Source organism: Arachis hypogaea, chromosome 17 (genome assembly GCF_003086295.3).
Source record: "Arachis hypogaea cultivar Tifrunner chromosome 17, arahy.Tifrunner.gnm2.J5K5, whole genome shotgun sequence".
NCBI classification, from domain to species: Eukaryota; Viridiplantae; Streptophyta; class Magnoliopsida; order Fabales; family Fabaceae; genus Arachis; species Arachis hypogaea.
In genome coordinates, this window is record NC_092052.1 from 33900951 (window position 1) to 33915541 (window position 14591).

At 35.9% G+C, this 14591-nt stretch overlaps 1 protein-coding gene across 6 annotated transcripts; it reads left to right on the top strand.

The window, feature by feature from the left end:
- On the top strand, positions 1-14285 carry LOC112766878 (uncharacterized). 6 transcript variants are annotated; one of them, XR_011875129.1, is made up of 21 exons: positions 1-304; positions 747-1583; positions 1741-1947; positions 2100-2161; positions 2414-2870; positions 3304-3504; positions 4604-4859; positions 5630-5870; positions 5963-6132; positions 6217-6780; positions 7449-7618; positions 8293-8509; positions 8588-8788; positions 9616-9732; positions 9965-10207; positions 10338-10542; positions 10915-10973; positions 11072-11283; positions 11931-12082; positions 12869-13115; positions 13615-14285. XR_011875129.1 is itself a non-coding variant. In XM_025812776.3 (20 exons), exons 2-20 carry the CDS (start codon positions 766-768, stop codon positions 13867-13869), a joined length of 4995 nt encoding a protein of 1664 aa, XP_025668561.1. In that variant the 5' UTR covers positions 1-304; positions 747-765; the 3' UTR covers positions 13870-14285. The 6 variants fall into 6 exon arrangements, 4 of the variants coding, with proteins under 4 accessions (XP_025668561.1, XP_025668563.1, XP_025668566.1 ...); XR_011875130.1 differs by having other exon boundaries at positions 134-278; XM_025812776.3 differs by lacking the exon at positions 10915-10973.
- Positions 14286-14591: the final 306 nt, after the last annotated feature.

Below are 14591 nucleotides of genomic sequence, written 5' to 3' on the forward strand. Positions count from 1 at the left end.
AACTTAGAAACGTAGAACCGATGAGGACCGTTGGATTTGTTCCCTTCGACGAAGAAATCACTTGGTGGAATTATCGTACGGGTGTAGTAGCCATCGATCTTTAACCTTAACTCCTCGTGCCGTAAACAGCTTCTTAGAGACTTGTTAAGTGCATTGCTCCGCCCTATCTATTCTCATCTACTACGAAGATCCCAAACCCCGTTTCGGGCAGTCGCAAAAGTCGCGCGTACAACTCACTCCCCAGCTTCACACTCCCTCTTCTTCTCGAATTCATTCAGGTTCCAATTCAAATTCACGAATTCAGGTGCCACATTCATACCTGTTTTTATTCCTTAACGAAACTGAGAAAATGTTTGGAGGTTTTTATTTTGTTCATTCTCCAATTTCTTTAATTTTGTTTGTTTCCATTCTATGTCTTTTTTGTCCTACTTTTTGGTTCAATTTTGTTAATTTTCATGTTGAATTCGTAAACCATTTGAACGTTTATTCATTAAGTCTTTACCTTTTTTTAGTTCATGTTATTCATTACTTATTAGTGTTAGTTTTGTCTTAAATTGTAGTGTTATGTGGTTTTATGGTGTTTCATTTGGTTTGGTGCTTGTGCTGTTTGAGAATTGAACTTAAATGCTGCGTCTTTGAATTATGTTGAGCTTCTGTATCAGTTTTGTTAATTTTTAAGGAGTCTTAATGTCTAGTATATGTAGTTTAGTGTATTAACTTGTTTATCTTATTTGTTCATTTGCTAGTGGTAACAATTCGCAAGTGATGGGGAGGAAAAAAAGTAAACCTCATCGATCAGGGGGGTTAATAGTTGAAACAAATTCTACTGCTGAAGCAGAATTGGATAAGCAGAATGTTGAAGGGACAAGTAAAGGAGGAAATGATGATTTTGTTGAAGTTGATATACCCTATTTTGTTGAAGTTGATCGGTCTGGTTGGTTGTCAGGTGAGCACCTTGATGTTTCTGAGGTTGTCTTGAGGGATTTAAATTTGAGAGAAGGGTTTTCTGGTTTTGAACTGTGTGAGGATTTTTACCAGGATCCACGGTACTTGTTGAGATTTCGAGTGTCTAATGTCAATAATGTTCTTAGTCGAATCAAGTTAGGTCATTGGCCTGTGTTACCCTATACTGATATTCATCTAGAGTTTGTGAAAAGGGATGCAATAGACAATTTGGAACAATGTACCGTGCTGTTGTCTGGGATTTTTGATGGACCTGATGAAGGTGTTTCTGCCCTTGTTCACTTGGCAAGTTTGAAATTTTTCACATTGAGGCCAGTTCTTGGGATTAGGATTTCAGAAGATATTTCTTCTCTCAGGGTAAGAGTTGAAATACTAAAGTGTGCCTTTGATGCTTGTGAGTCACTTCTTGATGTGTCTAGACAACTATGGAAAAGGAGTATGATGAATGTCACGTCTTGGCTACGTCCAGAAATAGTAACTTCAGAAGTTAGGTATGGATTTGGTAGCTGTATGAAAATGGAAGTTGATCCACAGGCAGAGACCGGAAATAACACATCCAGCACCAGAAAACACACAAGATTTGATCCTGCTGGTTTTTATGAAGCCATTAAGCCTTCAAAGTAAGTTAAGCATTTTCTTTGATCTGGTTCTCATAGCAATGCCGATTACAATGATCCAATAGCACTTGACTTGATATGACAATCAATTTATAGGCAATTTCTATGCCTGACTTTTAATTTGAGCTTATTATTTGTATATTGTATGTATGTGTATAAGATCTGAGCCAATGCTTGAAGATGACATACCTGAGTTACTTCCTGAACTGAGGCCTTATCAACGACGTGCAGCTTTCTGGATGATTGAACGGGAGAAACGAATGGAAGAAAGTCAGCGTGAAAGAGAAAGAATTCAGTTTCATTCTCCATTATGCATGCATTTGGATTTTCTGGATACAAGTACTAAAATGTTTTTCAATCCATTCAGGCAAGGTTTATTGACCCTTTTTTCTTAATATAATCATATTTATTGCATACTATTTCCTGGTAGTCTCACTATGGGTGTCTTCCCCCCTTTTCCAACCCTGTTATGATTTTATTCTTTCTTCCTTATGCTTATTTGAGTTACAATGGCTTCAGTGGGAATATTTCTTTGTGCCCGGAGACATCTTCGCCTTATGTATTTGGAGGCATTCTTGCTGGTAGGTCCCAAGCTATGTTGCATATATAATTAGTTTTTCATATAACCATATGGAGTTAATAGGTCCCAAAGTATGGTTATGGTAGGCTTGTATGATAGGTCAAATGAGTCCTACGCTGATGAAATTCTGTCCATGCTTCTTTATTTTTATGAATGATTCTTTGGCCTCTGTCTAAGGCTTTTAGAGAGTGGATGCATGACCAAGCAGTTAAGTGATAGTTCTCCACTTTGACTCAATTTTGTAATGCAACAGATGAGATGGGCTTGGGAAAAACTGTTGAATTACTTGCTTGCATCTTTGCTCACCGGAGATCAGCATCTGAAAGTGATATACTAGTTGAACCAGTGCCTCAAGTTAATGAAGACCAAAATGTCACTTTAAAAAGACTCAAAAGGGAGCGTGTGGAGTGTATATGTGGATCTGTGAGTGAAAGTCTGAAATATGAAGGACTATGGGTTCAATGTGATATTTGTGATGCTTGGCAGCATGCTGATTGTGTTGGTTATTCAGCTAGAGGAAAATCACTGAAATCAAGACATGGATGTGAAGGCAAGACATATAAAACCACAATAGCTGTAAGGGATGGTGAATATGTATGTCAGATGTGCTCTGAACTAATACAAGTGACTGAATCTCCCATTGCATCGGGTGCCACTCTTATTGTCTGCCCAGCTCCTATTTTGCCCCAGTGGCATGATGAAATTATACGGTACAGGCTCCCCGCTCCTCCCCCTGTTTTTAATGAATCTTTTGGTAGGGATCTTAAATAGTATGGGATGCCCAAAGTGAGTATTTGAGAGTATCAAAGAATATTCTTTAATGATCTCTTGGGATTGATTTTCTTATTTACTTCTTTTTCTTATTTCTTAATTTATTTTGTTAGTTGATTAGTATTAAGATTAGGAAATAGATTGTAGTATTATTGTTAGCATCAATCAAATTCTGAGTGTTTTATTTTGTGGTGCTTTTAGGGGGATTCCTAATCCCTTATCTCTGTTTGTGTGTTATATGTTATACCTCTGGGGGGTTTCTGGTCTCTCTCCATGCTTCAATAACTCTCTCTCTCTCTCTCTATATATATATATATATATATATAAAACTGTTTTTATCATTGTCAAATTGATGATAAGCTATCATTGTAGCCATACGCGCTCGGGATCCTTGAAAACTTGTATTTATGAAGGCGTGCGGGAGACTTCTTTATCCAACACATCTATAATGGATATCAGTGAACTCGCCACTGCTGACATTGTGTTAACTACCTATGATGTGCTTAAAGAGGATTTATCCCATGATTCTGATAGACATGAAGGTGATCGACACTTTTTGAGATTTCAAAAGAGGTTGGTTCCATAGAATGTCATATTTCCGTTGTTATTATCATGTTCATAGGCAGGATATTTTACCCATCCATATGAGAATGATGCGAGTTTATACTGAATGTCACCATGCTTTTTCTGCAACATATTCTGATTCTGTCTCGCTGAATAGTTAAGGTACTATATGGTGTGAGAAAATGTTTTCTGTTTCAGGATTAATTACAAGGATGCTTCCTTATTTTGTCCTAACTCCTGTTGATTTTGTAAAGAAAACATTGAAAACTACTAACGTTTCATAAAATCCTCAAATAGGAAACAAAATAAAATCAAGGTGGAATTTTATAATTAATTTTGAAAACAACAAATTGAATAACAAATGTTTTTTTTTTCAGAAATCAGACTCTCTTATGCTAAAAGAAAAGCCTGTCCAACATGAACTCTCTCTTTCATAAGCATAAGCTGTCAAGGGAAGACACATGAACGACATCATATCTAATATGTCCCCTTGCACATAAGCCCATTGGGCATGAACATGAAGTTTATAGAATGCAAAGAACATACTGAAATTTAACTCTAAGCTGTTCGGTCATAGAGGCTGTGGTTTTTTGTTGAATTCCACATCAAGTCATACAGCCAAAATAACATTTATAACACATGACATGAGCAAGCATATCCTTTCTGCTAACTTTTGGCTGGAGTTCAGCAAAGAATCTAGAGATGATAATATGATATCACATCTTGTATTAGGCTTTATGCTGGGCCACTTGCAGATGTTCAATCTTGCAAAGTTCACACTCTAAATCTACATGTCTACTATTAGACATATAGAGTGTTGAGTCCCACATAAGCTAATAGTGCAATCTAGATAGCTTCTATGAGCACTTATGGTACTCTCTCCCTCTAAGCTAGCTTTTGGAAAGGAGTTGGACACTTAAGACCAAAAATCTTAATAGATACCATGTCATGAACCAGTGCTCCTCCAAAGCTTAAGTCTTTAGGGAGAGGATGCATGGTCTAGCAATAACAGTTTCCTCATGATTAATCAAATTATTTGTCGGAGAAACTTTAGATTTCATATCTCCTTTATGATCCCAAGTGTTTTAGTAATATTTTTCCCTTGTAGGTACCCAGTTGTCCCAACTCTTCTCACCAGGATATATTGGTGGAGGGTTTGTTTGGACGAGGCTCAAATGGTGGAAAGTAATACTGCTGCTGCCACTGAAATGGCTCTAAGACTCCATTCTAAGCATCATTGGTGCATAACAGGAACCCCAATTCAGCGCAAGCTTGATGATTTATATGGGCTGCTAAGGTTTCTTAAAGCTAGCCCTTTCAATACATACAAGTGGTGGACTGAAGTTATTCAAGATCCTTATGAGGTATTTCTTTGATACTTTAATGTTTGACTTGGTTGTTGTTAATCAAACTTTGTTGCTGCTTTGTTTCTCTTTTATGAGAAAAAAAGGAATATCGTGAGATAAGTTTTAGGGTTGGTCTAGTAAAGTTTTTACTTTTCGAAAGTACCTTTATTGGCTTTTGAAAGATGGTTTTCTATGAGTTGTAGCACCAATGTTACGTAAATCAAACTAAAAATGACTCTCAATAAATACAAGTAACAATAATTGTATTTGGCAAAATAACTTTTAAAATTTAGAAGGACCATAATAGACATAAATAATTAAATACAAGGATAAATTTGGATATTCATTAATATATGAGGTTATATTAGATTTTTTATTTTTGATAAGCACAAGCTAACTTTGTAAAGCACCTCTTTAGGTGCTTTCAAAAGCACCCCTAACTTCTAAAAGTTGCAAGCACCAGCATATGATTTTTTTGATGCACCAAGCACAAGCACCTTTCCAAAAACTTTATCAAATCAAATCTTAGTTATATTAACTTTTGGCCACCAATAGTCAAAGACAACATAAGGAGTCTGAATATCTATTTTCTAATTACATTCTTTTACGACATTCTATAAGCCTTGTGCATTCAGAGGCACTTAGTAGCTTCTCTTTAGCATGATGTCAGTTTAGTTTTCTCTAATATGTTGTGCCCATGTTCTCAATCAATTATTCTTTTATGAGAATCATATAGTTTGCACCATGCATATTTCCTGTATTTTATATGTTTTTATATTCTTCTGCAGAAGGGAGATATGGGAGCTATGGAATTTACACACAGAGTTTTCAAACAAATCATGTGGCGTTCTTCTAAAGAACATGTTGCAGATGAATTGGACCTTCCGTCTCAGGAGGAGTGTCTCTCTTGGCTTACACTCTCACCAGTAGAAGAGCACTTTTATCAGAGGCAACATGAAACCTGTGTCATAGATGCCCATGAAGTTATTGAAAGTTTGAGAAATGATATCCTTAATAGAAAAGACCCAGGTTTCTGGCGTTTTAATTTCATTTTATAAGTTGTTTGAAACCAATGTTTATCTGGAATAATTTTTGACATGAATATTTCATGTGGATTCCAGGTTCTGCATCTTTAAATAGTTTGTCAGATTCTTTAATCACTCACTCAGAGGCAGGGAAGCTACTGAATGCTCTGCTGAAACTTCGTCAGGCTTGTTGTCACCCCCAAGTTGGGAGTTCTGGTCTGCGTTCCCTCCAGCAGTCACCTATGACCATGGAGGAAATACTAATGGTATGATCATTTAAGAATCTTCAGTGTGAGATTTTACATGCAGCGTACATTGGTCTATTGATTGACATGGATCTTAATCTGTAGGTTCTTATAAGCAAGACTAAGGTAGAAGGTGAGGAAGCTCTTAGAAGGTTAGTTGTTGCTCTGAACGGGCTTGCAGCAATAGCAACAATACAAAACGAATTATCTCAAGCTGCATTGCTGTACCACGAAGCTCTGACGTTGGCTGAAGAGCATTCTGAGGATTTCCGCTTGGATCCTTTGTTGAATATCCATGTTCATCATAATCTTGCCGAAATGCTCCCACAGGCTGCAGACCTTGCCCTGAGAGTGTCCTCTAAAGAAAAGCAGTTCTCTCGAACATCCAGAAAGCATTTTATTGACAAGGTTGATCATTGTCTTTTGAAGAGGCAAAAAGTAAGTGGCTGTGATGACACGAAATTTTCAGCGGCTTCGGTAGAACTATCCAATTCTGCATCCAGCCTTTCAGAAGATGACTTAAATGAGAATCAGGATGTTGATGATGTAGCTGTCTGCACTGTCAAATCTCTGACAGCAGAATGTGAAGATTTGAAGCAGAAATACTTATCCGTGTTCAGTACAAAGCTATGTGCAGCTGAACAGGAGTTTCAAAACTCATACATGCAGGTAAATATCCTTAGTGGATCTAAAGGAAATTTTGTTTTTATTTCTTTATTTGTTTCAAACCTTTGACACTTTATGATGAGTCAGTTTAAAAGCCTGTGAAGATAAGTTGATCTTTCCTGGTGAATGCCAAAGAACTATAAGAGGTCTGGGTGAGTAAGACTAGGATATTAACCCAAACTATTTCTTAATATGTTGTTCCTGGTACACAGTTGACATCATCATTAATCTAAGTCTGAGCAACGAATTTTATGATCATTTAGGTGATCTATTTGAAATTCAACAACCGTTGCTCTTCTCTTAAGATTCAGCGATGATTAATTTCAGGCTACTGAAGGATTTTGTAGGACCACCATACATAACGATTTAAGTCAGTTTAATTGCATTCGAAATGAGCTATTGTTTTCACCAATGTCTTCTTTTTGTTTGCAAAAGTCAAAAGGTAGGAAAAGCATCAATTATACAGGCGAAAAGAAGACGATAAGTCGCGTCTATGTTGTTTCATTTACCATGCTATCTTTAAATAGTTTATTTTATTTTATTAAGTTTTGGAGAGGTGAAAGTAATCAGGAACCTTATATTCTTTCATGACATTTATTTATTTTGATTGTTATTTTTTACTCCTTCACAATCTTGTATTTTCTGTAAATGACATTTGAACTTTTTTGAAGGTTAGTAATGGATTTAGTGACAGCAAAGCAGATCAAAATATGTTTTGGTGGCTAGAAGCACTTCATCATGCTGAACAGAACAAGGATTTCTCAGCCGAGTTGTCTAGAAAGATTGAAGAAGCGATCTCAGCAGCTGCAAATAGTTCAAAGTCATCAAAAATAGCTGCTCGGTTAGTGATGCTTTCAGTTTGCAAGATATATGTCACATAGTGAATGGAGTTTGGTGGTAAACAGTATCCCTAACAAGTTGTGTTTTTATTGAATTTATAGAATTTCAACAAGAAATTGCTGAGTGCTAATACCATTTGAATGACTATCTCTATATATGTTTCATTTGTCTATTTTCAAAATAATATTTTAAAATTCAGCAATTATTAAAGGACCAATTTTGTGGCGAAGTGTGTTGATGCATGTGGGTGAATGTGGGTTTGGACCTAGCAGTGAGAAATTTGAACTCTTTTTTCTTATATTCGGCATTTGAAAAAAAGAAATTGAGAAAGTGATACGGCCTAGTTCTTGAGAAGTCTGAGATGGGTCATGAACATTAAAGAAAACATATTTGCTGTCTTTGCCAACATGTCATTGCATTATGAACGAAAAGTGTTTATGGCAAATAATATATAGAACACCGGGATGATCTCAAGGCTGGATAAAATAGGATGGCTGTGTTGACAACGAACATCTGAATCTCTTTGAATGTGGATATACTTTTGTGAAAATGAAAAAAGATTTGAGAATCCAATGCCAAGTCTGAGAAATTCTGTGAAATTGACTCTTGGGTTTTTTTAAAAAAAAAAACACACATGTGAAAGGTCTAGTTCTTATATTTGTTATTCTAATTCAGTTTTCGGAGCATATCATCTCTGAAGTATCAAATTCAGACAGGCTTGGATCAGTTAGAGACCTCTCGGAAAGGTCTATTAGATCGACTGCTAGAAATTGACCAAACGATGGAACAACCAAATGAAGAAGATATTGACCGTATGGGTAAATGTCAAACTTGCCAACCTAATTGTGATGGTCCCCCATGCATTCTGTGTGAACTAGATGAACTCTTCCAGGTTTGCAGCTGAAATTCTCTCTCAAATTGATTCCTCTTGTACAACTAACTAATCTCAAGGTTTATCTTATCTGTTCAGGATTATGAAGCAAGACTATTTGTTCTTAAGAATGAACGTGGCGGAATAATTTCATCCGCTGAGGAGGCAGTAGATCTTCAGAAGAAGAATTTCGCATTGAATCATTTCCTCTCAAAGCTATCAAAATCTAATCACAGAGCAACAGCATCTCAAATTGATAATGAAGAATCAAAGAAAAGGAATGTTGGACAGAGAGTTGTGGTTAGTGACTGCCTGCTATCAACTTTTGCTTTGGGTCCATAGGCTGATTTAGATTCTTCTATTTGGATTTATTCTTTTGGATAAATGAACAACTTTGTTGAGATAAATATAGAATTTTACAAGAGCGACTAGAGATTATCAATAGAAGCACAAAAACAAGCTAGAGAAGAAACTATCAATTAGCATAGCTTGCCAATCTATCAACATTTGTAAGCAGAAAATTCCTCTAGAAAAAGGCTATGCACTTTACAAGGAACAAAGGCCAAACTCCATCCTATCTCACAAAACTCACCTGTCCAAAAAACCGTCACAGAATACACGAGGTATGCTCAAACCAAATACTCCAAATCTCAAAACCATAGAAACTTGTCAACAGGAACTGATTTAAGGTGAATATGTCAGATATGTGACGGAGCTTTCCATAAAACTTCAACCTTGGAGTACAAAAATATGTTTTCTAATTTTTTTCATGTCCAAGCACTCATTTACTATTGAAATAGAGTGCAAAATTGTTAAGAAAAATGACCCATGCAGAAATGAAAAGGAAAGAGTCCTGCAATGTATTTAAATTAAATCAATTTCATATTCTACTGCTTTTTAAAATTATCTAGTCTTATGAATTTAAGTGTTGTATATAATTTCACCATGGCCTATCTCTATCCCATATTGTCTTAAAAGTCTAGACACCTGGACTCCACATAAAATCAGATATGGATTTGACCATAAAAGATGCTAGCCTCATTTTTCATTTAAGTGATCAGTTGGATTCTTGAAATACATGGCATGTGATTTCTAGTATTTCATATTAGTTATGTTGTGGTATTTAGGTTTCAAGATCAGCATCTGAATTGGAGCTTATTCTCGGTGTTATAAAGAACTATTGCAAGGGTCGATTGGGAAGGGACATTGTCACAGCAGCAACCAAGCATTTACATGTTTTTGAGGTATGGGTTGATGAAATGTTTTCCATTTTATTAGCGTAACCTTTTAGGGAAATTAACCTAAACAACGTTTCTGTTTGGAAGTTATACTTCCCTTCTCTTAGAAAGCAAAAAATCATGTAATAGAAGCATTTGAGGTTAGGTTGATTTTGCTCGAGTCGTTTTCAGCAGCTGATGTTATCTACTGACACCCTGGATTCTCTGAATTCTGATCAGTTGTTCTTGACTTTGACAGGGAATGAGGAAGGAGTTTGGCTATGCGAGATCTTTAGCTCTAGCTCAAGCTCAGTACCTACGGGCCCATGATGAAATAAAGATGGCTGTTTCCCGTTTGCACTTAAGGGCAAATGAGGATGATAAATCTCTTGATGCTTTAGGTGAAGATGAGCTATTTGCAGCTAGCTCAAACTTTTCGCATGATAAGTTTATGTCGTTGAACATGTTGTCACAGATAAAAGGAAAGCTCCGCTACTTAAAGGTAGGGGAACAAGCCTTAGAAACTTGTTTATATCGAGATTCATTTAGTTTTTATATGTATTTTGTCACTATGCGCGCATTGGTATTTGCTTTGCTTTTTTGAATCTAACCTCAGATGAACCGTTTTTCAGGGTTTGGTAGAATCTAAGCAAAAGCTGCCATTGGGAAGTCCAGATAGTTCTTCATTAACTCAAGAGATAACTGCATTGCCAAACTCTACAGAAGAGAGGGGTGCAGTCATATTTAAAGCTGACGAAGAAACATGTCCAATTTGCCAAGAAAAGCTTGGCAGTCAGAAAATGGTATTTCAATGTGGGCATGTTACGTGCTGCAAATGTAAGTAATTATATGACAGCTTAATGTCCCATTCATTTGTTGTTCCATTCTACAATGATGGACCTAGATAATTCATTATTCATTGTTGGTGAACATATAGTTGGTGCTGCATAAAATAGTTGATCTCTTATTACACTTCCCCACCTAAAAGTGAATACTAAATTAGTCCTCTATAATGTTCAACAGCATCCAATTTGTTCTCTGGATTTTGAATATCAAAATAGACATCAATTTAGCTCTTCAATGTATATTTAGACATCTGTTTGGTGCTTAAATTGATAGTTATTCAATATTATAAGTTATAAAAGATAAAATGGTATAAGAAGCTTTTAAGGATTAATTAATGTCTCTTGTATTACTTTTTTTATTCAGTGCTCAGAAACAATGGTTCCCATTGATGTGTTTTTCACCATTTGAAACACCTAGCATAGGTACTCTACTTTCATCCATCTGTGCTCAACAGATGAATTGTTAGGCAACTTTTTACCTTGATAATATATGAAACATTACTGTCATCTGTTTCTTACAGGTTTATTTGCTATGACTGAGAATAGGCTTCAACATAGCAAGATTCACAATTGGGTTATGTGCCCAACATGTCGACAGCATACAGATTTTGGAAGCATTGCTTATGCTGTTGATGCACAGAAGGAATCTTCTAATTCTGTAACACCTAATACACTTGACAACTGTGAAAAAAGTGAAGCATCCATTACTGTCAAAGGCTCATATGGAACTAAGGTGTTTTTCTTTACAGCTTATATTCTTTTGACGTGCTCAGTATAAATAAAGATATCCTATATTTATGCATAAAACCCTGTGGAATCTGCACGTGATGTTCTTAGGTCTGAATTGTCATGGTTTATAATATACTGCATGGCAGTGCAACATTAAAATGGTTATTTTGCAGATTCTTTACATCAATTTGATCCCCCATTTATAAGATAACCATAATCTACTGAGAAATTCATATCTGCATGTACAACGAAGGACTACAAATAGAATTGCATTTCAAACAATAGGATAAAATTGATGCTTAGAATCTTTAGAAGATTAAATTTGTTCTGCAAAATCTCTGGGGGACTGATGTGAACTTAAAAAACTGTCATTTGAGTGCTGTGTGATTGAATATGAACTTCAAAATGTGTTGGCTGCATTTTTCAGTGTGTTATTGTGTAATTTGTACGTTTAGTTGTCCCAGTGATTTCTGAGAAACAACCCTTCACTACGTAAATTAGTAGTGTAGTATGATTCTATAAGAAAACAAATTCATAATGCATTTATTTCAAGAGCAAGTTTTGTATTGTTACTCTATTGATTAACTTGTTAAGGACATTGAATTTCATTTTGTGCAACTGTTTTCTCTTTGTGATTTGGGTGCTTTCAAGATTGAAGCTATCACTAGAAGAATCTTGTGGGTAAAGGCTACAGATCAAAAAGCAAAAGTTCTTGTGTTTTCTAGTTGGAATGACGTACTTGATGTATTGGAGCATGCCTTTGCTGCAAATGACATTACATTCATCCGTATGAAAGGAGGCAGGTAAGAAGATAATGTACCCAATAACTTTATTTATTTGTAAACTGAAGCTGGACTAGGAGAAGAGATTTGGATAAAAATAAAAGGAAATAGGATAGACTGGAAAAAAAAATAGTTTTGATTACATTGGTAGATATAAAGCTGCTTATGGGCCTCTACTTGATAGCTTATATTTTTAGGAGATATGGTTTATAATGCGAGAGCCTCTGTGACGAAATGATTTAAATTTGATGTTTGTTTGCTCTTTTCTTCTGAAATAAAATAAATTTGGTTTCAACACAGCAGCTAAAAGAGTGATGGTCCATGACCCATAAAATAGGATTCCAATGACCTTGAGTAGGTCAGGACAGGAAGTTGCTATATCAAATATGCATAGATGACCATAATGTGAAGGAATACTTGCAATCAAATGAAATTCTTTAGCTGGAAATGCTAGTAAAATATCTTATCTGTTCATAGAGTTAAAAACTTAAGGAAAAAAGTAAAAAAACATTATTAGATATTATATGAGACAGGGTTTCTTCTTTCTTTCTTTTTCTTTTTCTTTTTTCCTTCTTTATTTTTAACTTAAGGTTCTTGCTGTAGTGGTTTGGTTCTGAATGAAATAAATACAGGTTTAGGTAGGTTATTCCAGTTTCCAATGACAGTCTATAATGTCTTTCTCCAACACAATTGTGAGGGTTATTGTATCAACTATGTGTGACTATTGGTGATCCCATGTTTCACAATAGTGTACATCAGGCACTCCATTATGCTCAATTTACTTTGGTTATGAATTTGTGGGTTCAGGAAAGCACAAGTTGCTATCAGTCAATTTCGAGGACACGAGAGTGGCAAGAAAGGTGAGAGGCCAGTGTCAAAATCTATTCAGGTGTTATTGCTTTTAATCCAACATGGAGCCAATGGCCTCAATCTCTTGGAAGCACAGCATGTGGTCCTTGTAGAGCCATTACTCAATCCGGCTGCTGAAGCACAAGCGATCAGTCGTGTACATCGTATCGGCCAAAAGAACAAGACCCTCATTCATCGTTTCATTGTAAGTTACCAGAAGGCATTGATGTATGCTGTTACATTGTTCTGTTTCTCCCCATCTCACGCACCAACAAACTTGTCATTTATTTTTCCATATTCAACAAGTTATCGAACTCAATAGTGCACCTAAACTTTTGGAGTTTAGATGAATTCAACAGAGAAAAGGACAAATAAGTCCCTGGTCTTTTATCAGGAAGACAAATAAATTCCTCACTAAATTTAAATTGCAAATAAGTCATTGACCTTTGTAAATGAGGGACACATAAATCCCTCTCGCAATGGTTTGAATCCGGTAAGGAGGGACCAATATGTCTCCCGTTTACAAAGGTCAAGGACCTATTTATAATTAAATTTGGTGACTTGAGTATTTGATAACCTTGGTTTGCAATGGTCTGAGGATTTCCAAAATGGACTTGTTCCCGGTGAACAAGAATTGTTTCTTGCTTTTGGACGAAGGTTTGTGTTGCATATGAGTTCTTATGCTTGTTCCTGAACGTGTTTAGGTCAAAGACACTGTAGAAGAGAGCATATACAAGCTAAACAGAGGCAGGAGCAATCATTCATTCATTAGTGGGAACACAAAAAATCAAGATCAACCTGTTTTGACTCTGAAGGATGTGGAATCCTTACTATCAAGAGCCCCACTAATAATGCCAGAAGCTGATGAAAATGGCAACACAAATTCAAATCTAAGGCATTTGTCACCATCAATGGCTGCGGCTATTGCTGCCGAGAGAAGAGTCAATGAGCAAACATGATTTTTGCTTCTCTTCACTCAAAATGATGACGTGTTGGTGACTTGGTGTTGCGTTACATTCCAAAGATGCAACTTTACATAGCAGAATAAATTCATGGCAGTGTCAAGTGGCAAGAGGTGTTGCAATTCAATAGACTTCCAACCGTAGATTCCTTCTAACCAATATTTCATTTTCTATATCTGTTAGTTAATTTGTTCTTGTAAATATTAGATATCTATGACTTGCCCTTTCCAATTTAAGTCATTCTCTGTAATTATGTATTAATATTAATATATTAGTCATCGTAATGAGGTCTAATAATTGTCTCCACCCTCCTTCCAGTTTGAGAAGGGCATGATACTCAACCATAAAAGACTGGATATGTATTATTGGATTTTCTCCCCCTAATTATTTATTTGATTTTATTGCTACACTAAGATTCTAGTTTGGCTTTATGCTGCTTGTTTAAGTAAATGAACCAGCCGGGTTGGTTTGCTTTCCAAAATTATGTTTGGAACACAATAGTCTATGCTCCTAATACATTAAAAGATTCCTTGGCTATGTTTCGATTGGTGATTTGTGATGGAATGTGTAATTTAAGGGAGTGCAATAGGGCCTAAAGAAGTGATATCACTCCATCCAGGCATCCATGACGCGGATTAGGGATATTTTAATGGAATTGGATTAAATCCATTCCATGTAAGACATTTTCCAACGCAATTGCACACACACAAAATTTAACC

Excerpts from the sequence above, each read along its gene's own strand:
- LOC112766878 (XM_025812776.3), top strand. The coding sequence starts at position 766 with ATGGGGAGGAAAAAAAGTAAACCTCATCGATCAGGGGGGTTAATAGTT. Across the intron at positions 1,584-1,740 it reads GAAGCCATTAAGCCTTCAAA|ATCTGAGCCAATGCTTGAAG; the intron begins GTAAGTTAAGCA and ends TATGTGTATAAG. Across the intron at positions 10,208-10,337 it reads GAAAGCTCCGCTACTTAAAG|GGTTTGGTAGAATCTAAGCA; the intron begins GTAGGGGAACAA and ends ACCGTTTTTCAG.